This window comes from Mus caroli, unplaced genomic scaffold (assembly GCF_978045245.1).
Source record: "Mus caroli unplaced genomic scaffold, Mus_caroli_1 scaffold_1, whole genome shotgun sequence".
Taxonomy (NCBI): Eukaryota; Metazoa; Chordata; class Mammalia; order Rodentia; family Muridae; genus Mus; species Mus caroli.
In genome coordinates, this window is record NW_028227256.1 from 62033173 (window position 1) to 62058557 (window position 25385).

Consider the following 25385-nt stretch of genomic DNA (forward strand, 5'->3'; position numbering starts at 1 on the left):
CTAATCTTCAAACAAGACCACCAAAAACATCAACAACAACAACAACAACAACAGTAAAACAACAGGGAGTAAACGCAGCTATAATTAACCCTCCTTTACCCACCAGAGGTCTGAGGCCTAGAGAAACAAGCGATTTGTTCAAAGACACATAGTTGGTGTTAGCGGGGTCCTGCAAGGATCCTGAAAGCTAACTAACTACCTCTTCACTCTGGGCTACACAGGTAGAAGTCGGTCCAAGAGAGCTCTGAGAGCGGTCCTAAATTATAAGTGCTCACGTTGTTGAACACATACGGTAACAGCGACTGGCTGGCGTCTAATGCCTGGCGCGCGTGATGCTCACATGCACCGTCCTCCCCGCTTCCTTCAGGAAGGCTGAGGCAGCGTTAAGTCCTCTGGGGGCCTAGAACGATACTCTCTGGGTTGGATTCTTTCAGCCTGAACATCTGATCGGAAGGTCTAGAGGGCGGAGAGAAGTAGGCGGAGCCGGCCCTTGGAGCCGGTTGATGATTGGTTAGGAGGGGTACTGGGCGGAGCCTTGAGGTGGTAGGCGGAAGCGAGAAGCCGCAGTTACCGCGTAAGCCTCTGGGCTTCTCGGCGCGACCGCCGGCTGCCTGAGAAAGCCGGCGCTGCGCTTGGCCTCGGCTTCCCGGCCGAGAGTGGTGAGGCAGAGGCCGGGGAGGCGGGAGGCCCGCGGGGCCCGGGCGGGAGGCGAAGGTAAGGGAGGCGGCGAGGCATGGGCAGGCAGGGCGCGCAGTGGGAGGAAGGCCAGCGTGGGTCGGGGATGGCGAGGGCCCGGGGCTCTGCGGCCGAGACTCCGCCGGGGAGCGGGGAAGACCCGCCGGGAACCGGCTGGCTTCTGAGCGCTCGGCGGCCCTGTGGGGCGAGACCGGCCGCAGGCCTCCTGGACCATCTAACGCGGAGGCTTCCTTGACACAATGGGAGTTCTCTTGCCTCTCTGTTTTCCTAATGCTCGAACTTATTTTGGAGGTGGACCATGTCATCCCTTTCTCTGAGCGGGTGAGCTCAAGTCTCAGGGTGCAGCCTACTCTGGAAAAGAGAGAAAGTTCTGACCCACAGAAACCATTCCATGCTTGAGTGTGTCCATCAGCTTAAATGCTGGTTTCTGCCATTTGAGGCTTTTATTTTTCCTTTTTCACTTCAACGTAGTCCTGTTTTGAGGAGGAGACTTTGTTTCCGAGTAAGTCGTTTCCCCTTTCCCAAGAGGTTCCCAAGAAAGGTTGAAAGTGAAATTTGATGGATGCATTTAGGAATTTAGGGTCTTCTGTCCTATGCAGGTTCTTAGGACATTCAGGGAAGATGCCAATTCTGCATAAAGCAGGTCATTGCTGTGTATCTTAGGTGCGTAATGTGTTAAATGATGAGGGGTTGCTTTCTTCAGTCGGTGCATCTTGTGTCGGTAGAGGTAGACGCCCAGCAAACCGCACCGTCTTGTTTTACATTTATTTGAGTCTCTTTCTGCCTCTCCAGGACTCCCACTCTGTCCCATTCCCTCTCCCCGCGAGGGGTTGTGTGTGTGGGGTGGGGTGAAAAAGAGATAGACAGAGACTGACACTCGTGCGGGGTGGCGGTGGGGGTTGTGGGGGGAGATAGTCTTAGTGTCTTTCTCTTCGATTCATTAGGTTGAGGCTTGTGACTAAGGTCAGGACTTTTCTGAGAAGCAACACTAATTTCCTGAGTCCTCCCCCTCCCTTTGCCTCTTTCTGGAAAAGTTTCGTGGATCACACTGGTTTTCCTTTAATGTTTCTGTTGTGCATGGGTCACAAAACGAACAATATGCCTTTCTTGATGGAAGCTAACATTGCTTGTATTCAGCTGTCCTGCATTAATAGATAAAAGTTTGAGAATTACACTTAAGAAAAAAACACTCTAGAAAATGATTACACTGCTGTTCGGAATTTAACCTACAGTTTTCGTATGAGCTGATAGGTCAAGTTATTTCCAACAGTTTAATATCGAATTCATTTTCTGATTTGCTTCACCAAGATACTTATTTCAAATCTCTATATACCACACTAGTGCAGAGAAACACTGCAGAAGTTGTTGGATAAGTAGGTTAATATTTCTAATTATGTATGCAGAAAGAGCCATCCTTTACAGCATAAACAGTTATTATGCTGCTAAAAATCAGAGTTGTAATTTTTTTGGTTGCTGGTGGCATGTAATTATTAAGATTAGGTCTATGTGGTTATATTTATGTTTTAGAGACTGCACTTGATGTGATGTGTGTTTTCATGATAATTTTTTACTTTCACATGTCTAAAGGTTAAAGAAAGTTGTGGATATAGAAGACCTTTAGAAGTAATTCCAAGACTCTGTAGGCGGATTGGTTTCTGTGCTTTCGTTGGTGCTTTTGTGGACGTAGAATAGGTTGTGTTTGGAAGCATGAGGGTTTTCATTGCCATTACATATTTTTTTCTCTGGTGGTCTTTAAAACAAAACAAAACTTTTGAGTTTTTTACTTGATTAATCGCCATCTTAATCCTTTATTCTATAGCATCGTAGTTGTTATGTTAGCTTGACACGAGCTGGAGTTTTCAGATGGGAGAGCCTCAATTGAGGCTTCATAAGATGGACTGTAAGCAAGCCTGTAGGGTATCATCTTAACTAGTGATTGATGGGGGAAGGCCCAGTCCCCACTGTGGGTGGTGTCCATCCCTGGGCTGGCTGGTGGTCCTGGGTTCTATAAGAAAGCAGGCTAAACACTTGTTCATGAGGAACAAGGCAGTAAGCAGCACCCCTCTATGGTCTTTGCCTCAGCTCCTGCCTCCAGGTCTTACCCTGCTTGTGTTCCTTTCCTGACCACCTTTGATGATAAACAATGGCGTAGAAGTGTAAACTGAATAAACCCTTTACTCTAGAAGTTACTTTGGTCATGGTGTTTCATCATAGCAGTAGTAACCCTGACAGAGACAATACTTTACCTGATACTAGAGGTCCTCCTTCCCTGTCTTTCTTCTTCCCTTTCCTCTCTTTCCCCTACTCCATCGCCTTCCTCTTTTCTTTTCCTCCCCATCCTTTCCAATAAGCACTTGTTGCCAAAATTCCATCCAAGTCAGTGGTTTCATTTCTGTTTTAATTTACTAATTTGAGAGAATCTTGAGTATTAAGAGACTACAGTTGGCTAGAATTGGAAGTCTGTGAAGAATACAAATTTTTTTTTTTTTTGATAGAAGACTGTCAGAGAATTTTGATGCAAGATTTGTATAGTCACGAGTCTTTTTATTACTATCTCTGATTCACCCAAAAGAAAACTGTTTTAGTTGCCTCAATTGTTAATTATAGTAATAATACTTACTTATCTGACTTCTAGGAGTGTTGTGAATAAGAATGTTAATATTTAAAATGAGCTCAGCCACATACATAGTTTTAAGTGTTGAGGCTCTTTCCATTTAGACAGTAGTATTTTTTAAGCCTGAATTTTTTGAATATTTGGACATAGGTCTTCTTATTCTTTTGTTTTTGATAAGAATTGTCACACAGGGGGGCTGTTTGGTTATTTGCCTGTTCTTGAGATGGTTTCTAAGGAATCTCTTTCCCTCCCTGCCTTTTTTTCCAGACTCATGAAATGGCCACAGATGACAAGAGTTCCCCGACACTGGACTCTGCTAATGATTTGCCTCGCTCTCCCGCCAGTCCTTCTCACCTCACTCACTTTAAACCCTTGACTCCTGACCAGGATGAGCCCCCCTTCAAGTCAGCATATAGTTCTTTTGTAAACCTTTTTCGCTTTAACAAAGGTAAAATTACATCTTAAACCTCATAAAATGCAGTTTGAATTCTCTGCATCCCCTTTAGTGTCTTGCTGTGTGGTTGCAAGAATGTGAAATATTAACAAGGTGGTGGCTTCAATCTCAGGTCACCAAGTCTTTCTGTCTAAGAAGGAAAAGATAGCATTTCATTGTAATCTGATTAATTACTTGTGTAAATTGAATTTAAAGTGGTTAGGGAGGTCCTTTTTAATGAGAAAGCATTTGTTCTACATATTTTCTATCAGTGTGCTTTGACTTAAGCTTACAGAATGAAACTTGTTTTGAGGGAGGCATTGGTAATAAGATTTTAAAGCAATAATATTAAGCAGCAGTATATGGTTTGTGTGTTTAGAAACTTACAAGCTGACAGCAGGCATGTTGGGACTTATACTCATTGGATTGAGTTGTAGATGACATGAAATGAACAGATAATTTAAAGGATGAGTTCTTGGATGCAATGTTCATTGTTTTTAAGCAGAATTTAAAATATAGACATATCTTGCTCTTATTTTGCACTTTTTTTTTTTTTTTGAGACCAGGGTCCATTTTTTTGGCCTTGGCTAACCTGAAACACTGTAACTTTGGCCATGAGGCCATTTTCCTGTGTTAGTCTTTTGAGAGCTTCGGTTGCAGGCTGAGTTACCATGCCTGATTTATTTGTCTTTATTGTTTGAAATGTGTTAGAAGATAGAACCTGATTTTAGGAATTTGATAGTTTCACTCAGTAGAATTTTTTTTTTTTTTTTAAAAAGATAGGCTCTTACTCTATAACCTTGTAAGCCAGGCTGGCCTGTCACTATCTCCTTAGTGCTGGGTTTCAAGGGATGTGCCACTACACCGCCTTTAGTAAAAATTTTAATAGTACTAGCTCAGTTTTCCTAACAGTTTTGTTACTGAGGATAACATTTTACACTTAGTTGTTGTAAGTTATGCATTTAGGAAGGGTTAAAAAGCACCTGGTATGCTGGACACTGTCTCAGTAATATAAAGAGAACTCTCCCATACACTGATCAAAAAGGTCAAGGTCTTATGTGAGGCTTGTGTTGCTTCCTTTAGTATGTTCACAAACTTACAAACGAAAAGCAAAACACACAGTTCATGTACACAAAATGTGTGACTGTTGAAATGGAATTTCATTCTGGATTTTTTTTTTTTTTTTTGGTTTTTCGAGACAGGGTTTCTCTGTATAGCCCTGGCTGTCCTGGAACTCACTATGTAGACCAGGCTGGCCTCGAACTCAGAAATCCACCTGCCTCTGCCTCCCAAGTGTTGAGATTAAAGGCGTGCGCCACCACCGCCCAGCTTTTCATTCTGGTTTTTTACTTTTTCTTTAAAATATTTAAAAATTAAAATATTAATTTTATTTTCAGTTATGTGTATGCATGTATCTTATGCACATGTGTGTGAGTACCTGCGGAGATGAGAAGAGGCTTGGTTACAGGTGATTATGAGCTGCCTGACATAGGTGTTGGGATCTGAACTAGGGTCCTTTGCAAGAGTGTTACATGCTCAGTCATGAATATAATACTTGAATATTGTCTGAAGGATCTTATCTGTCACCTTGTTGAACTCTGAGCCTTAGTTTTTCAAGTAATACCAAATTCCCTTTGTCACAGAGCGGGGAGAAGGGGGCCAAGGAGAGCAGCAGTCTCCGAGTTCAAGTTGGGCCAGCCCTCAGATCCCTTCAAGAACACAGTCTGTGAGGTCGCCTGTACCTTATAAAAAACAGCTTAATGAGGAGCTCCACCGGCGCTCTTCAGTGTTAGGTAAAACAGCAATTATTTCGCTTTGTGTGTGAATTTTCATCTTTGTGCTTTCTAGGTGATATGCTGAATTAATGTTTCTGTTACTTGGAACAGTCAAGTACCCTTCAGAATAAATAAAATTTACTTATGTGATAAAACTTTTCAGTTGTTGAAAAGTTCATCATGTCATTAAATTTTGATTATGCAAGCACTGATGTCTTGATTGTATTTTGATTAATTACTTGCTTGGGTTTCAGCAGAGAACACTTTGCCACATCCTCAGGAGAGCACAGGTTAGTTCCAACTTTATAGATGGATTCTGCACTTATTTTTGGATGCTAACGAAGTGTGATGTGCATGCCGCTGGCTGCAGAACACTGTCAAACTCCATTGGTGGGCTGCTGATTGCTGCTGGCCTTTGTCTTTGTTGGGCTTCACACTGTCAGTGTGGCTGGATACACTGTGGATACACTGTCCCGCTTGCCTGCTTGTTCTCCATCTTGTGGTGCTACATCATCACCTCATGCATTCCCATGCTTTTCTGATGGGTGTGGGCTGGGAATCTGTGTTTAGCTGAGGGTCTACAGGCGGTTTAGGTTTTATTTGTTAGGTTGTTATACTCGGTGAAGTGGTTTGGTCACCTCTAGGTGATAGAAGTGGAGAGGCAGTGATTCCATAGAGAGGAGAGGTGGTCCATTGGGAATCACTTATCCCTAAACCCCATATCCGTCCTCTGTGGCCGTTCACTTCCAGGAGATCCTTGGGTGAATGAATGATAGTTGTATCATGGTGGTTAGCAGAAGGATATTTTACTGCTTGTTGAGGTCTTTCTTTCCGAAAGAAGGAGGAAGAAGCTAGTAGAAGAGGCGTTTTTGTTGAATGGCTTGAATGAGCTGGCTGTGTCACCCCCACATATTTCCTAGGGCAGCCCCCTCAGCCCAGGTTATATCATTTTGAAAGGGAGAGTTGGGAGATGGAAGCAGAAGATTTTCTTTCATCCCAGATTATTCAAGTTTAACCTCAACCTTATTAAACTTCTCTTAGCTTTTAAACCTGACACATGGCTTAGGAGGATGAGGCAGGAGAATTGCAAATTCAAGCCAGCCAGAAAATACTAGCAGGTTCCAGGCCAGTGTAGGATACACAATGAGATCCTATCTTAAGTAGAAAAAATGAATCATAGCAACAGAACCTGACCCAAGGAAACACTGTGCTATATTTAAGTATGTTCTGACTAAGTTCCATGCTGAATTAAAACACTGTTGCCTGAAAGCTTTCCTTTTCTTTTCCTTGCTGAACTCTGTTTAGTTTTTCACACAATGCCAAGCTATCCTTTGCTGCAGAGGGAGGAAAAATAGGCCAAATATCAGTCTGAATTTCTTAAAATGGAGGAATTGGACTAGAATCCAGCCTGCTAGGGATTGCAGAGTTGTAGTTTGCCTAAATTTGCTTTTATTGTATGATAAACGAGCATAAGCAGAGCTTTTCTCCTTCAGTGTGGCTCCCACATTCCCTACTGTCTAATCGAGTCCAATTCTTGGCCTTTACCTTGGAGGCCTTTGAACTTAAGAAGTTTTCGAATGCTTGCTTAGTCAAATACATTTTTTTCCTTAGCTGTAATTCTATAGATTGGGAAGTTCTTAGGGAAGTTACTTGATTTTTCTAGCATCCATTTTACAAAACAGTAGCTCACGTTATTGTGTCTAAGAGCATTGATCTCTTTTCTTTCACTGAGATCAATCAGGGTCTAACTGTTCATTCTTTCCCAGTGGAGGAGAATATTGATACCTTTCTCTTCCATGCAGCTAAGTGCAAAGAACTTTACAATTTATTTTGGTGGTGCCAGGCATCACTGCCATTATGATTCTTACAGCTTTCTGTCTCCTTTTAGGACTTATAATCATGGAGACTGTTTTTTAATCATTGTTTGAGATTCAAGAAAAATTTAGCTGTAATGCATGTTAGCACAGCACATCTGAGATACATGCTGCAGCTAAGATAGGTGCGGTTTGGATGAGGTGTTATTTTAGTGATTTAACTAACTGCCTTAAGAAATTGTGAAGCGTTTGGATTTATACATCGCTCTCTCTTTGAAATCCCTATTTTCTCCCCTCCCAACCGAATAAAAATGCCTAGTAGGAAACTAGTAAATAGATAGATTCAGGGTGGGATATTTCCATTTGATAGTAAATTACCTTATAGAAGATACCTTTTAGATCTCAAGTAGATGACTAGAGCCAGAGGCAGTTTCAAAGCCATAGAACATGATGTTTTTGTCAGTATACATTGAAACCTATGATAAATTAATTCATAAATTTGGCCAAGAGATTGATGTCAGTAATCTAGTGACATTAGTAATGTCACTAAACTAGTGTAGCAGTATAATCAGGTCATGTGATTGAGATCTGTTTCTCTCAACAAATGTTAATATTTTCAGACTATGTGACTGAGGATAACTGAAACCTTGGGAAGTAAAACTGAGAAGTGGAGGAATTATGTAAATTAGGGAGACTCCACAGGTTATTAGGTTAATGTGCTTTAATTAATAAGGATTTGGTCAAGCCACTTTAACCTGAGATTTTGAAACTGCCGTAGCCAGTAATAAATAGAAACTTCGCTTGTGATTTTCATCTAAAATAAGAATAGGTAACAACTATGGTAGTTTCATGTTTCATTCTGGTTACAAAGCTAAAATATGGGCTTGTTTTATTATTAATATATTTACTTTCATGTTGGTTTTCAAGTGCAAATGATCTCTTCCAGTGTGGAATTGCAGGATTGAGGAGGTGGTGGGTATGGGTGTGGGTGTGGGATAGTCAGGCTGATGCTTTGGCTTCATTGGTCATATTTTGTTAAAAAGCCCTGGATGTCCTGTAAAGCCTGCTGGGATCTATGGAGGGTTGTCTGTCAAGTTTCTTTCTGATGATCTGCTATAGAACTGACAGTTTGGTCCTATTGCTTACCTATTTGACTTTTGGGACCAAGTTAGATTAACTCTCTGGAATTACTTTTTCTTCTGCTCAATGTCTATGAGGTGTTTATTATTTATTTGGTTGGGAATTAAGTGTGCAAGAAATCGTTAGTGAATTCTGAACATGTAAGTGATGCTTCCACTTCAAACATCAAAACCATCCGTTTTTCCATATAGTTCTTACATAGCAGTTAATACATGTAAAATAGTGGTTTATATGTAATGCATACTTTCAACAACAACTTATTTTTGATAAAAGTTAGTTTTAATTCTCAGTATTAATGGCTGGGAGAACACATGTCTGCTAACAATGGGGATAATTTGTATTATATTACACACACACAGCTTGATATAGTTACTAAAACTATGAAAACAATTATTTTCTTTTTAAAAATATCTGACTCAGACTCCAGAAGGAAAGCAGAACCAGCCTGTGGAGGTCATGACCCACGTACAGCTGTTCAGCTTCGAAGCCTCAGCACAGTATTGAAACGCCTCAAAGAAATCATGGAAGGAAAAAGCCAGGTATTGTAGAGAGGCCTTGGGAGATTTTTTTTATTAATCACTTATGGAGCTCATGCCATGGCATACTGTCACTTAAGTCAAAGTTTATTACTTCCTCTGATTGTGAATACCAGAGTTTTATACATAAATTCTTAATTTGTTTTATTTTTTGTGTAGTCTAATTTTTCTTCCTTGTCTTTTTTATATTTTGTTTTGGTGTTAGTCTATTAGCCAAGGTTTGTACATATTCATCAGCAAGCTTTATTATTTTTGTTCATAAATATGGTTCTAGCTTCCTTTTGTCCCTTTCAGTGACTAGTGAACCTAGCACATTGCTTTTACATAGCCCTTCTTTCAGTGGTTACATTAAATAACTCATTATAAGTTAGTAGACTTGCAAGCAGGCCACTCTTTCCTTTTTTTTTTTTTTTTTTTTTTTTTTCTAGACAGGGTTTCTCTGTGTAGCTCCGGCTGTCCTGGAACTCACTTTGTAGACCAGGCTGGCCTCGAACTCAGAAATTTGCCTGCCTCTGCCTCCCAAGTGCTGGGATTAAAGGCGTTCGCCACCATGCCCAGGCCACTCTTTCCTGTATTATAGTTCCATTTTGTCTGTCCTTTTACTAATACTCTGTCTAAAGTTACTGTAGCTTTAGCCTGAGTTCTGAGAGTGGGTGATTTAAGTCTAAATTTTCTTTAACATTGTCTTGTTCTCTCTTCTCTTCTCTTCTCTTCTCTTCTCTTCTCTTCTCTTCTCTTCTCTTTTCTCTCTTTTCTCTCTCTCTTTTCTCTCCCTCTTTTCTCTCTCTCTCTCTTCTCTCTCTCTCTCTCTCTCTCTCTCTCTCTCTCTCTCTCTCTCTCTCCTGGGACAGGGTTTCTCTGTGTAGCCTTGGCTGTCCTGTAACTCACTCACTCTGCTGGCCCAGAACTCAGAGATCTGCCTCCGAAGTGCTGGGATTAAAGGCGTGCACCACCACCAGCTCTGTCGTGGTCATTTTAATCTTTTGCATTCCATCTGAATTTTAGAACTAGTTTGTCATCTGCAAAAGACACCTTCTAAGATTTCTTTTGTCATTGCATCTTAATACTCTTTATTTTTAAGAAGCCCTCACACCACACATTTTTGTTGTTATAGGACAGTGACCTGAAGCAATATTGGATGCCAGATAGCCAGTGTAAAGAGTGCTATGACTGCAGTGAAAAGTTTACAACATTTAGGCGCAGACACCATTGCAGACTGTGTGGGCAGATTTTCTGCAGTCGTTGTTGTAATCAAGAAATCCCTGGAAAATTTATGGGCTATACAGGTAAATGCATTTCCTTGATAGTTGTTATATTTAAAAGTCAAGTTATGAAATAGTTAAATAGAAGGCTAATATTTTAGACATTTTTTATTTTGGGTTTTCTATCTATAAGGTATAATAGTGAGAAAGAGATAGCTTTGATTTTAAGAACTTTATGCTTGAGTAATAAAGGAGGTGATGTTTATAAGTAACTAGAGTAAAAATATAGCTATTATATAAAAATCTAAAGTAGCATTCACGATTATTAGATAAGATAATATAGTTTTTTAATTTATGTTTCTGTAGAGTTTTTATTCACAAAGTAAAGGTTGACTTGACTTACATGATAGTATACTTTGGCAAATTGTATTCCACTTGTATTACATTCATTGGGAATATAGTGAAGTTCTGGTAATGGAGAGAGTTTAAGGACACTGAACCATGGGGGATGGATTTGTGCAGTGACTGGGGAATGGAAGGTAGGACTGGTTTTGCTTTGTAACTAGTCTCGACTGTCCACTCTTCCCATCATAGTCATGCAAGTGCTGGGTGCACAGGGACTTCAGCACCCTAGAGTTTAAAGTTTATTTTCTTATTTGTTTGTTTGTTTATGGTTGTGGGTATCAAATCCAGAGCCTTTTGCATTAAGGAAATCACTGTCCACAGAGTTATGTCCTCAGTTCAAGAATGTGCTTAACATGTTTCTCATGTTATTTTAGTTATTATAAAGGTCTTCCTTATTCTTTATTTTTAATCTAAGATGCTATAGAGTTTATAATTTCAAAATTTTCCAGTTAGATTATGACCATATCTTTTAAAATTATTATTATTATTATTTGTTTTTTTTTTTTTTTTGAGACAGGGTTTCTCTGTGTAGCCCTGGCTGTCCTGGAACTCACTTTGTAGACCAGGCTGGCCTCAAACTCAGAAATCTGCCTGCCTCTGCCTCCCGAGTGCTGGGATTAAAGGCGTGCGCCACAACGCCCGGCTAAAATTATTTTTTTTAACCAATAGTCTTTTACTATTACTTTTTCCCTATCTTGAATTTACTTTTCTTGCTTGTGTGCTCGTTTGATCACACAGGGTGTGTCCCACTGATTGTTGTCAGCCTTTATAGGCAGCTCTCTTCCTTTACTCTGTTCTTGTTCACCTCCTTGCAGTTTGAGACTCTTGGCATCTTAGCAAGCACCAAGGTAACAGGAAGTTAAGCTCACCCTTTTTTGTACTTTGTGTTCTACATTTAGGAGCAATGAGCTAATCTCATACTTGTTAGTTTGACAGGTTTGTCAGGTATTAACCTAAGCACTGTCAGTATTCAATTAAGAATATCCGGAATTATTGCCTTCTATTTTTCTGTTGCCTTATCACTTCTCTCGGTCTTCTTGGTACTATTAGAAATACAAATGGTTTTATTTTTTTAAATTTTCTTTTAAGAGTTATTTTGTGTTTTATTATTTTTGTGTGTGTGTGTGTTGCAAGTTATGTGTGTGTACCAGTTGTGTACCTAGTGTGTTCACAGAAGTCAGAAGAGGGCATTGGATCCCCTGGAATTGGAGTCACAGATGGTGCTGGGAATTGAATCTAGATCCTCTTTAAGAGCAACAAATGCTCTTAACCACTGAGCCATCTCTCCAGCCCTTTCGTTAATGGTTTAAGTTGAATGTAATTACAGAACCAATTTCAGAAATCTCAGAGCCAATTCTGAAAACTTACCCCTAAGCTATTGTGTCTGTAAAACTGTTCTTGCACTGACTCTCTTACACTGCATCTGTATCTGTTAGTTGTCTCTACAGAAGTGGAACCAGTGGGTAGGTTTATCTATAGTCAAGGAATCAACTCTAGTGCTTGTGCAGTCCGAAGTTACCAGAGTTAATCAGCAGGGTGCAGTGCTGAGACAGAGTTCTCTTGCTTTTGGAAACTTTAATCTTTGTACTTGAGGCCTCAGCTGATTTGATGAGAGTCATACTATGTATGGTAATCTGCTGTATTTAAAGATAGCTATAGTGTTTGTTAATTACACTGGGAAAACAACAAAACCAAATGAGCTTCAACTCTGGTGTTTGACCAAAAATTTCTTTAGGCAAATTGAACCTTTAAGTTTAGCTCTTGCAGATGGAAAATGTATTTTGGATACAATTGCACACTTAGATCCTAAATAAATATAGCATACCTAGAATTTTAATACATAGAAAAATCAGTGGGTTGGACTAATGTGGTCGCACATGCTTTTAAGCACAGCATTCTTCATGGAATGAGAGGAGTGGTGAGGTTTGGCTCTGTTTCTTGGTTTGATAATGTTATTCTTAATGGTTGACTTCTTAAGGGAGTTTATCCTTTATGGTCTAACCTAGCCTTTGCTGTGGTGAAAATTGAAGGTCTTTCCTCAGATAGTAATTTCACTTCCTTAATGTGGTGCAGTTTTGGTAAGTGGCAGTGATTATCATAGCACTTTTATTTATTCTAGACTGAAGGTTACTTTGTTTTGTTACTGTTTATTGAGTCCTGATCAAAATGATATAGTTTTCTTTACTGAGTTTTAGAAACATTTCATCTGCTAAACTGCTATCTTAGAAATTAGTAAACTAGTGACATTTTATTTTTGATAAAACAGAATTATATAATAGTTTCGTTGGGGGGGGGAGGGGCCAGGGGGCAGGGTTTCTCTGTGTAACAGAGCCCTGGCTGTCTTGGACATGCTTTGTAGACCAGGCTGGTCTCAAACTCACAGACATTCTCCTGCCTCTGCCTCCTGAGTTCTGGTATTAGAGGCATGTACCACCACCCCTGACTATAACAGTTACTTTAAAATGAGACAATAAAAGGCAGTTTAGTAGACTTGGTAGTAATTTATGGTAAAACATAGTATATTGAGCTTTCAGAAATTTTGTGTATCACTTTACATTTTTATATTAATGATAAGGTATAATTGAGGTAGAATTATTTAATAACATGCCTTTTAGTTAACAGTTAAAAATAAATATAGCCTTGTTATTAAGTAGTGGGCTAAGTTCCAGAAATGTATCCCTAGGAACTTTTGTCCTTGCGTGAGATTGTATCATAGAGAATACTTAGGAGTAACCTCCATTGAACTATAAATTCTGTAATGGCAGGAAATGGTCTCCTTATTATTAGAATTAAAATTATCAAGTAAAGAACAGCCAAACCTGACCACAAAGCTTTTGTTCACTGAAGAACATGCACCTTCCTCTCAATGTTTAACCCCAGTGTCGTACCTCCCAGGCTAGTCCTGAAGGCCTTATCCTTTTGTCTGCACCTACCAGAAGACCTTATTTTCCTGCCTCTACATAGCAGGTGTGTGCTACCATGCTCTCTTTTAAGATATTGTCAATATATTGCCCAGGCTGTGCTTGTGTAGCCTGCCAAATACCATTATGGCCCCTCAAAACAGTATTTTTTTTAAATATTAGAAAAGAAATGATCAAAAGTATAACATAGTAAAGATAAAAACTAGTGACTTGGTTGCTTATCATCAAGTGTTATTTTTATTCATGATTCAGTTTTTATGATTATATGTCTTATGGTTTAGTGACTTACAGATCAGTAAACTTATTTAAATCAGCCTCAGCAAAAATGTGAATAATATGCTACCCTATACATTATGATGACTGTTGTACCAGGCCCCATTTCAGCCCTATTATAATCTCACAAAACTGCCTGTGTATGTGTGGCCTGTTGTTAACTGAAAAGTCATGTGGTACATGGTGTATTTTGCCTCTTAGCACACCAAATTGTTATGGAGTCACACCAAACAATGTTATGTAACAATAGGGTAGAAATGAAACTTACTTTAGGACAGGATTGTATCATAAAAAATAGGTTTAGAAATATTAAGAAACTCTGTTTGTCTTCCTAGGAACTATTTCTGTGGTGTTAGGGATTGAAGTCAGTGTTCTAGGCAAGCACTCTATCACTGAGCACACTCTTAGCTAGAACATTGCGTTTTTAGTTCACTATGAACTTTCTTTTAGTTTTAATCCTATATATCATATTGTATGTAAGACCCTTTTCCATTAGTTTTAAAAAACTGTATACTGCTAGTCGATAGAGGAAATCCTACAAGACCCTGTGCCTAGAGCTAGCTACATGGCTGCTGAGAGAGGGGAATCAGTCTTCTCCAGAGACAGGCCCTGAGATAGGTTATCCAATCTCAGACGTTCAGCTCTAAATACATATGAACAATACCCGCTACATTGGGCTCCGTGTGTGTGTGTGTGTGTGTGTGTGTGTGTGTGTGTGTGTGTGAGAGAGAGAGAGAGAGAGAGAGAGAGAGAGAAAACAATTAAAGAATAGCTCATAAAATTGAAGGGAGTTGGGGGGCATGGGATGAAGTGGGGAGAGGGAGAATTGGAACTGATGTAAATACAGTACTCATCTATGTAATTCTCAGAAGTTTTTTTTTTTTAAATAGATTTTTTAAAAGATTTATTTATTATTATATCTAAGTACACTGTAGCTATCTTCAGATGCACCAGAAGAAGGCATCAGATCTCATTACAGATGGTTGTGAGCCACCATGTGGTTGCTGGGATTTGAACTCAGGACCTTCCAAAGAGCAGTTGGTGCTCTTAACCACTGAGCCATCTCTCCAGCCCCCAGAAGTTTTTTTTTAATTAAAAAAATGCACTCTTCTGGAGACCATTCTTCAGGGCTTCATTATAGAGACATTACTATTCTTTCCTCCCTACAGGGAGAACAAGTTGCTTCTGGTGTGTTGGTTACTTAGTATATGGAAGAAATCTCTTTTCATTGAAAGAGGGCTCTTGTAAAAGTAACTTTTATTCTCTGGTTGAAATTGTTGTCTGAGCTTACTGCTTCTGTCTGCTAACCTAGGCCTAGACCTGGGTGTTTCTACTCTACAGTCTTAGCTAGCCCTAGAATGTTTTTAGCCTCTGACACTTGCTTCTGACTAAATTCACCCTTTCCTGGTTCTTTCTGCACTCTAGCTGGTTGGTTCGGCTCAGCTGTTCTGGTCAAACTCCTCTTCCAGCTGACTTACTCAACCTGGCTTTTCTCTCTGCCTCTGAATTGATCTGCTTGGCCTCAAACTAAATAGCAATCTTTTCTAATTTTCTGGCTCCTTCTCATTTTCTTGGTTGATGTGTTTTTGCCTTTGTCTAATCTGTTCTCTCTTCAATCCGTCTCTTTAAACCTCTAGTAAAACAGCCTCCTTCTCCTCCTCTCTCTCTGTCCTACTCTCCCTCTCAACTCTACTGCACTGTTCTCCAGTATTCCTGTACTGTACCCTCTTCCTCCTCTGCTGTCTGCCTCTCCCTTAAGTAGCTTCCCTTTCATCTCTCTTCTCATGAGAGTTAGGCATATCCCATTCTGTCAAATCTTTCTCTGACTCGTCCCTTTTTCTACCACTCAATTAGACATCACTTTCAAACATGGGTGCTTCCTTCTACAAACTAAATTTACCTTCATTGTTTGAGATTAAAAGTGAATAACACTAAGGCTGTGTCTGTATTCCAGTCAGAGGTATTAAAGGTGTATGCTAAGGGTTGAGCCACACCCTAATGAGAAATAGGATCCATTAACTCTGATAGACCCCTTATTGCTTGAATACAATTTTGAAAAAAATATTCTTACAGCCATGTTTTATGTTACTATTACTGGGTCATTTGTTTTAAACCTAGTACAGATATTTGAAGTAATCGGGATGCTTGGATGAATTTATTGCAATAATCTAACATGTACAGCAGAGCCAAGGTTTTCACTTTCTTAAAATGTCTTTTTGATAGCCTTTAGTTGAAGATACTCCTTTTATTAAGGTACATATTAACACAGATTTAAAGTCTTTCATTAAGTAATGTATTTCCTTATTACTCTTCCTCCTAGGAGACCTCCGAGCATGCACCTACTGTAGGAAAATAGCCTTAAGTTATGCTCATTCCACAGACAGTAATTCCATTGGGGAAGACTTGAATGCTCTTTCAGATTCAACTTGCTCTGTGTCTATACTTGATCCAAGCGAACCTCGGACACCTGTTGGGAGTAGAAAAGCCAGTCGTAACATATTCTTAGAGGATGATTTAGCCTGGCAAAGGTACTGTAACGTGAATATAATTTGATTTCAACTTGAAAAATGCTTAGTCCTGTGACCTTTTTCATTAGAATTTCTTTTTGTTACCTGCAAATTTACTGTCTTTTCCAGAGAAGAATCATAGATGTTAATGGATAATGATCATATTAACAACATTCAAATAGAAGTGCGTAAGAAGAGAGTTTTTATACCTTTATTATTTACTATTCTCCTATTGAAACCAAAAACAAATGCTTGCATGTGCATGATTCTTACAATATTTGTTGAACAGGCAATAGAAGTCATTGATACTAATATTCCTAGTGTAGTCTTCTTTGAGAAAGGAGAGCAGTCCTCTAAAATTTGGATTTGTTTGCAATTTCAGTTAGGTTTTTTTCTTCAAAAGAAGTTTTTGACATGTTTCTATCTGAAGATGCTTTGCTGGCAGATTGTAGATATACACACCTCTTTACAAGTTAACTAGAATTATTTATACTAGAATATTAGGTTCATCAGTTTCTGAAAATTTCTTTAGTGAAATCATCTTACATATAATTTCTAATGAATTTAGAATATTCACTATTCTTTTTTTTTGAGACTGAGACAGGGTCTCTATATAGTCCCAGGTATCCTGGAACTCACTCTGTAGACCAGACTGGCCTCTAACTCACAGAGATGCACTTGTCTCTGCCTCACAAGTGCTGGAATAAAGGCTTGTGCCACCACACACAATTTAACTAATGTTTTTTAGTGAGTAGTTTTCTTAGCTACTTCTTTTTTTTTTTTTTTTTTTTGGTTTTTCGAGACAGGGTTTCTCTGTATAGCCCTGGCTGTCCTGGAACTCACTTTGTAGACCAGGCTGGCCTCGAACTCAGAAATCCGCCTGCCTCTGCCTCCCAAGTGCTGGGATTAAAGGCGTGCGCCACCACCGCCCGGCTCTTAGCTACTTCTTAACAAAGAGAATAATAAGTATATCGTATATTTAAAAGGAATGAAATAAATTATAACTACACTCAGCATGTGTGACTCCAGGGACATAGAAAAGAAAGTCACAAATCATATGTGCACTTGGATTCTAGTTCTATGATGTTCAGAACTATAAATGCAGGTAAATGCCCAGGGATGCAGATGTGGTAATTGTTAGTAGTTACCTGTGTTGTTGCTGTAACAGGATGCCCAACAGAAACACCTTAAAGACTTAAAGTTCCAGGGGATAGAGCCCATCTTGGCAGAGGAGGGATGGCAGCAGAACAGGATGTTAGTCACCTTGTGTCCACAAGGCAAGAAATGAGAGCTCTGAATACCTGTGCTCGGTTCCATTTCCCCTATTCTTCATTCAGTATGGCACCCCAGTGCATGAGGCAGTACTGCCCATATTTACATGGGTCTTTCACCTGAGTGACCAAGCCCGCTCAGTCAGTCAACAGGGTCTCAAAGGAGGGAGTGAGGATTGAAGAGAAAAAGACGTTAGGCAACACTGTAACCTGACTCCAGCCAGTGCTGAGGCTGAAGCTGGTTTATTTTTTCCCAGTCTGCTTTTATACCATTCTAGGTACTTGCAGGGAATAGGGTCAGTTCTTAGGTCAAAGACAGCGTAATCAAACAAGGTAATTAACAAAGAGATCAAACAAGGCAATAAACAGAGCCCCCTGGTCACTGTTTCTAGGAGCTTGTCAGGATGACCTAAATAAAACCTTGTGTTTTGTATTTGCCTAAATGTGAATATTCTTGGTTTTTTTTTTTGTTTTTGTTTTTGTTTTTTTGTTTTTTGTTTTTTGTTTTTTTTTTTTGTTTGTTTGTTTTTTTCGAGACAGGGTTTCTCTGTGTAGCCCTGGCTGTCCTGGAGCTCACTTTATAGACCAGGCTGGCCTCGAACTCAGAAATCCGCCTGCCTCTGCCTCCCGAGTCCTGGGACTAAAGGCGTGCGCCACCACGCTGGGCAAATGTGCATATTCTTATCTGAGCCTACTTTCTAAAGCCCAGTGACAAGTGCTTGCCAAATTTCTATAAGCCAGCCCACAAAGCTCTCCACATCTCAGTTAACCTAATCTAGCTAGTCCTTCACTGACATGTCTGGAGGTTATTTCAATGGTCTTTGGCAGCATTAATCATAACAGTGATAAACATAACATTTGTAATGGTCTCCTTGGGATTAGGGAAAAGGATGGTACTGGGTAGGGGAACACAGGCACTTGAAAATGGTGGTCGTGGAGTTTTTTTCCTTAAGTTGCTTGATGGCTCTTTTAATGTTTGTACTGCCATAGATATATTATACCTCACATTTTATTACTTAAGTCATTCTGTATTTACTTAAAAAACATGAAGATTAGATTTTTCAGCTTTTTATTATTTTAGTTAGCAATGCTTTTTATTTGTGTGTGGTCCACTTGTCTGAATTTAGAATTGATAAATATGATTTAGTTCAGTCTTAGGCTCTCTCTGTGTTAACAGTTTCATATTCCATTAAGTTATCACATTTTTTTTGGTAGGAAATATTTTCTTTGTTGACAGATGTGGGTGATAGAGCTTGGAAAGATTAAGTAGTGACCCTGAGGTCATACAGCTGTACTTGGACCTTGGTCTGTCTGACTCTCTGCTGCTCTTCTTGTGGGTTGTGGGGATAGAGAAGTTTTGAATACAGTTTTGTTGTTGTTGTTGTTTGTTACCTAAATCACTTTCATATTGTATATGTAAAATGGAAATGAATTTTACAGATGACCTATCCAACCAAATTTGCAGTTCTATTGACATTTAGCACACTTAAAAAATTTTTTTTTGATATTTAATATCCTAGAGATGAAACTACACTTTTTTGTTTGTTTGTTTGTTTGTTTTTTGAGAGAGGGTTTTTCTGTGTAGCCCTAGTTGCCCTGGAGTAGACCAGGCTGGCCTTGAACTCACAGAGATCTGCCTGCCTCTGTTTCCTGAGTGCTGGGATTAAGGGTGTGCTACACCACTACCCAGAGAAACTGCACTTTTTGCCTCAAATAAAGTAAGGGTGAAAAATGAACTGCATATAATCTTATTGTTGATGGGAAAATATTGCTTTTAAATATTAAAGCACTTATTATAGCCCCAAATGACCCCAATATTTTAATTTTCTTTATAGTTTGATTCATCCGGATTCCTCAAATAGTGCTCTTTCAACAAGACTCGTATCTGTTCAAGAGGATGCTGGGAAGTCTCCTGCTCGGAACAGGTAACCTGCCAATAGAGAGACTACTCTGTCTGACTTATGTATGTCCATTGTAATGAGAACAAACAAGCAAAAGGGTGAGACGCTGGTTTCAAAGCTCTGCTAGGTTATGTTTTCTTTTTTTGGTAGTTCATTCAGTGTTTAGTTCTTTCAGATATTTTCTGATGATGTCAGGTACTGGAACCTATCTTCTGTCTAGTAGTTTAGTATGATGGTCTGAAGGATGTAAGAAAATGAGCCATGTAGGCATTCCTGTGAAAATGTGCACCAAGAAAACAGAATAGCAGAGTCGTAAGAGGGAGCACACCTGGCCAGGAATATAAGAGGTCCTATGTGCTGTAGTAGTGTCTTACAAGAATGAATGGTTCAGATGTTTTAATCTAGTCTAAGATGAGTTATTGGAATTAAACATTTTTTTTAATTTCTTTGTAAAACTTAACTTATATTTTACCTATTTATTTTGACACATCTTAATGTACACTTAAAAAAGAAAAATCCTTCGATTGATTGATTTCAGCCCTGAGTTTGATTATTTTCTCCCTTCTACTTATCTTGTGTCTATGTTTGCTTCTTTTTGCTCTAGAGCTTTCAGATTTGCTTTTTAAAAAGTTGCTAGTTTGAGACCTCTCCAATTTCTTTGTGACTATGGTGCTATGGACTATGATGCTATGGACTTTTCCTCTTAGCACTGCTTCTGTTATTCATATTTTGGGTATGTTTTGCCTACATTTTCATTGAATTCTAGAAAGTTTTTCATTTTTCCCTTATTTCTCCCTGAGCCTAGTGATCATTCAGTAGAGAGTTGTTCAGTTTCCATGAGTGTGTAGGTTTTCTGTTATTTCTGTTGCTGAAGTCCAGCTTTAATCCATGGTGGTCTGATAAGATATAAGGGGTTATTTCAGTTTTCTTACATCTGTTGCCACTGGCTTTCTAACTGGACTGTATGGTCAATTTTGGAGAAGGTTCCGTGAGGCGCTGAGAAGAAGGTATATTTTTTTCCTTTGTATTTGGGTGAAATATTCTATAGATAATCCATTAGGTCCATTTGATTCATAACCTCTGTTTCTAATCTCTGTAACTAACTTCTGCTTAGTTTCTGTCTTGATGGCCTGTGTCCATTGGTGAGTATTGGGTATTGAAAGTCTCCCACTATTAATGTGTGTGGTTCAAATGTGATTTAAGCCTTAGTAATGTTTCTTTTTTGAATGTGGGTGCCCTTGCATTTGGGGCATAGTTGTTCAGATTTGAGATGTCATCTTGGTGGATTTTTTTCTTAAATGAGCAGAAAGTGTCCTTCCTTAGCTCTCTTGAATAATTTTGGTTGAAAGTTTATTTTATTAGATATTAGAATGACTATTCCAGCTTGCTTCTTGGGGTCCATTTGCTTGGAAAATGTAGCCTTTTTCTCTGAGATAATATCTATCAGTTGCTGAGATGTGTTTCTTGAATGCAGCAGAGTGATGGATCCTGGTTTTGCATCCATTCTGTTAGCCTGTGTCTTTTATTGGTGAATTATAGTCCATTGATGTTGAGATATTAATGACCAGCGATTATTAATTCCTGTTATTTTGATGTTAGTGGTGGTTTTGTGTGTGTGTGTGTGCATGTGAGTGAGTGCGTGCGCGTGTGTGCATTTTTGCGCACACACTTCCCTTTCTTTGGTTTGCTAGTGTGAGGTAATTTCCTGTGTTTTCTTGGGTGTAGTTAGCCTCCTTGGGTTAGAGTTTTCCTTCTAGTATCTGTTGTAGGGCTGGATTTGTGGATAAATATGGTTTAAATTTGGTTTTGTCTTAGAATATCTTGCAATCCTGTACAATAAAAGGACTTCTGGAGGTATTACCATCCCTCATGTCAAGCTGCACTAAAGAGCAGTAGTAATAAAAGCCATATGGTATTAACATAAAAACTGACAAGCTGATCAGTGGAATCGAATAGAAGACTCAGATATAAACCCACACACCTATGGACACTTGGTTTTTGACAAAGAAGCCCAAACCATACAATGGACAAAAGGAAGCACCTTCAACAAATAGTGCTGGTCTAACTGGATTTTTGTGTGTAGAAGAATGCATATGGATCCGTATCTATTACTCTGTACAACACTCAAGTCCAAGTGGATCAAAGACCTCAGCATAATACCAGATACACCAAATCTAATAGAACAGAAAGTGAGGAACTGCTTTGAATGCATTGGCACAGGAGACAACTTCCTGAGCAGGACACCAGTAGCTCAGGCATTAAGATCAACAATCAATAAATAGGATCTCACGAAACTGAAAAGCTTCTATAAGGCAAAGGACACCATCAATAGCACAAAACAGCAGTATACAGACTGGAAAAAGATCTTCACTAACCTTACATCCAACAGAGGACTAATATCTAAAATATATAACGAACTCAAGAAATTAGACACTATCAAACCAAATAATCCAATTGAAAAATGGAGTACAGATCTAAACAGAGAAGTCTTAACAGAGGAATCACAGAAAGAATGGAAACAGGCAACATTTAGTAGTTAGAGTTTTACTGCTGTGAACAGGCACCATGACCAAGGCAAGTCTTATAAAAAACAACATTTAATTGGGACTGGCTTACAGGTTCTAAGGTTCAGTCCATTATCATCAAGGTGGGAGCATGGCAGCATTCAGGCAGGCTTGGCGCAGGCAGAGCTGAGAGTTCTATGTCTTCATCTAAAGGCTGCTAGAGGAAGACTGACTTCCAGGCAACTAGGGTGAGAGTCTTAAGCCTACACCCATAGTGACACACCTATTCAAACCAGGTCACACCTATTCTAACAAGGCCACACCTCCAGATGGTGCCACTCCCTGGTCCAAGAATAAAAAATCATCACAGCAACCTCTGGAGGTAGGAGGTTGGGGGGGACCCTCCAGGATGTACCAGAGACCTGGGAGGTGAGAGACTCTCAGGAATCAAAAGGAAGGACCTTAGATGAGATGCCCTACAGTGGGGAGAGGGAACTTGTAGAGCCTACCTCCAGCAGAAAGTCAGGGCATCAAATGAGGGATAGGTTACCATCCCACAGTCAAAACTCTGACTCATAACTTCCTGTCTGAAAGAAAGAACTGCAGGAATGGAAATGGAGAGAAGCCTGAGGAAAAGAAGGTCCAGTGACAGGCCAAAAGTGGGAACCAGCTTAAGAAGAGGTCTCAAGGCCTGACACTATGACTGAGGCTATGGAGCACTCAAAAAAGGGACCTATTATGGCTGTCCTCCGAAAAACTGCATTAAGCAGCTGAAAGAGTCAGATGCAGATATTTGCACCCAGCCAATGGACAGAAGCTGCTGACCCCTGTGGTTGAATTAGGGAAAAGCTGGAAGAAGCCGAGGAGGAAAGTGACCCTGTAGGAGGATCAGCAATCTCAATTAATCTGGACCCCTGAGATCGCACTAACACTGGACCACCAACCAGGCAGTGTACACCAACTGATATGAGGCCCCCAACACATACACAGCAGTGGACTGCCGGATCTGGGTTCAGTCAGAAAAGATGCACCTAACCCTCAAGAGGCTGGAGGCCCCAGAGAGTTTAGAGGTCTGGTGGTGGGTGGGGACATCCTTGTGGAGATGGGGAAGGAGGGTGCAGGGAGGAGGTATGGGATGTAGAAAGAACATCTGGAGGGTGGACCGGGAGGGGGAAAAATCTGGAGTTTAAAATAAATAAGTAAATAAATAAATAAATAAATAAATAAATAAATGGTAAAAAGATAAATGTTCAGTGTTCTTAGTTATCAGGGAAATGCAAGTCAAAATGACTCTAAGAGTCCATCTTACACCTGCCAGAATGGACTAGATCAAAAACTCAAGTGACAACACATGCTAGTGAGCATATGTGGAGCAGGAGGAACAGTCCTCCATTGCTGGTGTAGTGCAAACTTGTACAACCACTTTGGAAATCAATTTGGCAGTTTCTCAGAAAATTGGGAATAGTTCTACCTCTAGACTCAGCTGTACCACTCCTGGGCATATACTAAAAGATGCCCCACTGTAGCACATGGACACTTGCTCAACTATGTTCATAGCAGCTTTATTCATAGTGACTAGAAACTGTAAGAGCCTAGATGTCCTTTAACTGAAGAATGGATAAAGAAAATGTGGTACATTTATACAATCGAGTACTACTCAGCTATTAAAAACAAAGACATTATGAGGTCTGCAGGCAAATGTATAGAACTAGAAGATACTATCCTGAGTGGGGTAACCCAGACCCAGAAAGACTCGCTTGGTATGTATTCACTTATGAGTGGACATTAGCCATGAAGTACAGGATAAATGTGCTACAATCCACAGACTCAAAGAAGCTAAGTAACAAGGAGGGCTCAAGGGAAGAGTCTTGAATCTTCACTCAGAAGGGGAAATAAAATAGCCATTGAAGGTGGAGGGAAGGAGGGAACTGTATGGAATGGGGGTAGGGATCAAATCTGGGGAGGAGGGTGGGTATGGGCTGGGAAAGAAAATGGAAATAGATGGTGGGGTATCTCTGGGACAAGCTGGAGACCTGGGACAGGGAGGCTCCCAGGAGTCTATAGGGGTGACCCTAGTTGAGAGCCCTAGCAGCTGGGATACAGAGACAGAAATGCCACCTCTTTAGCTAGTTGGGACTTCTATCGGAGGGAGGTAGGGACTCCAACCCACCCACAAAACCTTTGACCCAGAATTTGTTTGCCTATATGATGTGCAGGGATAAAGATGGAACAGAGATTAAGGGAATGGGCAACCAATGACTGGTCCCATGGGAGAGAGCCAACCTCTGACATTATTAATGGTACTATGCTATGTTTGCAGACAGGAGTCTAGGATGACTGTCTCCTGTGAGGCTTTGCTAAGGCCCAGGCTTGGCTTGGAGAGGGGTTCTGAGGAAGGGATGTTAAGAGTGGCAAAAGAATGACTTGAAAGTCAAATTGTAGGTACAGGCTGATGGCCCGTGTTTTGCTAGAGACATTTTCTCTGGAGATACAGCTCATCCATAGAGCTCAGCTCTCCAGACCAAGGTCCAGTCTTTTATTTACATACCAATTCAGTTATTTACTCCGGGTTCCTTTTGATTATCTCACAAATTAACATTCCATGACCCGATGGCCCGGATTTTTAGTATAAGACAGCAAGACATTTTTTTTTCTTTCTTTCTTTCTTTCTTTCTTTCTTTCTTTCTTTCTTTCTTTCTTTTTTTTTTTTTTTTTTTTTTTTAATATTTTTATTACATAATTTCCTCAATTACATTTCCAATACTATCCCAAAAGTCCCCCATAGCGCCCCCCACTTCCCTACCCACCCATTCCCATTCTTTTGGCCCTGGCATTCCCCTATATTGGGGCATATAAAGTTTGCAAGTCCAATGGGCCTCTCTTTCCATTGATGGCCGACTAGGCCATCTTTCGATACATATGCAGCTAGAGACAAGAGCTCCAGGGTTCCGGTTAGTACATCATGTTGTTCCAACAATAGGGTTGCAGATCCCTTTAGCTCCTTGGGTACTTTCTCTAGCTTCTCCATTGGGAGCCCTGTGATACATCCAATAGCTGACTGTGAACATCCACTCCTGTGTTTGCTAGGCCCCGGCATCGTCTCACAAGAGACAGCTATATTTGGGTCCTTTCAGCAAGATCTTGCTAGTGTATGCAATGGTGTCAGCGTTTAGAAGCTGATTATGGGACGGATCCCTGGATACAGCAGTCTCTAAATGGTCCATCCTTTCATCACAGCTACGAACTTTGTCTCTGTAGCTCCTTCCCTGGGTGTTTTGTTCCCAATTCTAAGAAGGTGCACAGTGTCCACACTTTGGTCTTCATTCTTCTTGAGTTTCATGCGTTTAGCAAATTGTATCTTATATCTTGGGTATCCTAAGTTTTGGGCTAATA

General features: G+C 40.0%; 1 protein-coding gene across 7 annotated transcripts in view; it reads left to right on the plus strand.

The window, feature by feature from the left end:
- The first annotated feature begins 558 nt into the window (after positions 1-558).
- Positions 559-25385, plus strand: part of Pikfyve (phosphoinositide kinase, FYVE-type zinc finger containing) — a 98812-nt gene continuing 73985 nt past the window's right edge. For 3 of the 7 annotated variants that reach the window (XM_029476086.2, XM_029476064.2, XM_029476091.2), the window contains exons 1-8: positions 559-714; positions 3578-3758; positions 5387-5536; positions 5773-5808; positions 8893-9011; positions 10123-10294; positions 16130-16337; positions 19423-19512. In XM_029476086.2, coding sequence (XP_029331946.1) covers positions 3587-3758; positions 5387-5536; positions 5773-5808; positions 8893-9011; positions 10123-10294; positions 16130-16337; positions 19423-19512 — 947 coding nt within the window. In that variant the 5' untranslated portion in view covers positions 559-714; positions 3578-3586. The remainder of the gene's footprint in view (positions 715-3577; positions 3759-5386; positions 5537-5772; positions 5809-8892; positions 9012-10122; positions 10295-16129; positions 16338-19422; positions 19513-25385) is intronic. The other 4 variants (XM_029476073.2, XM_029476096.2, XM_029476067.2 and 1 more) reach the window with 3 other exon arrangements.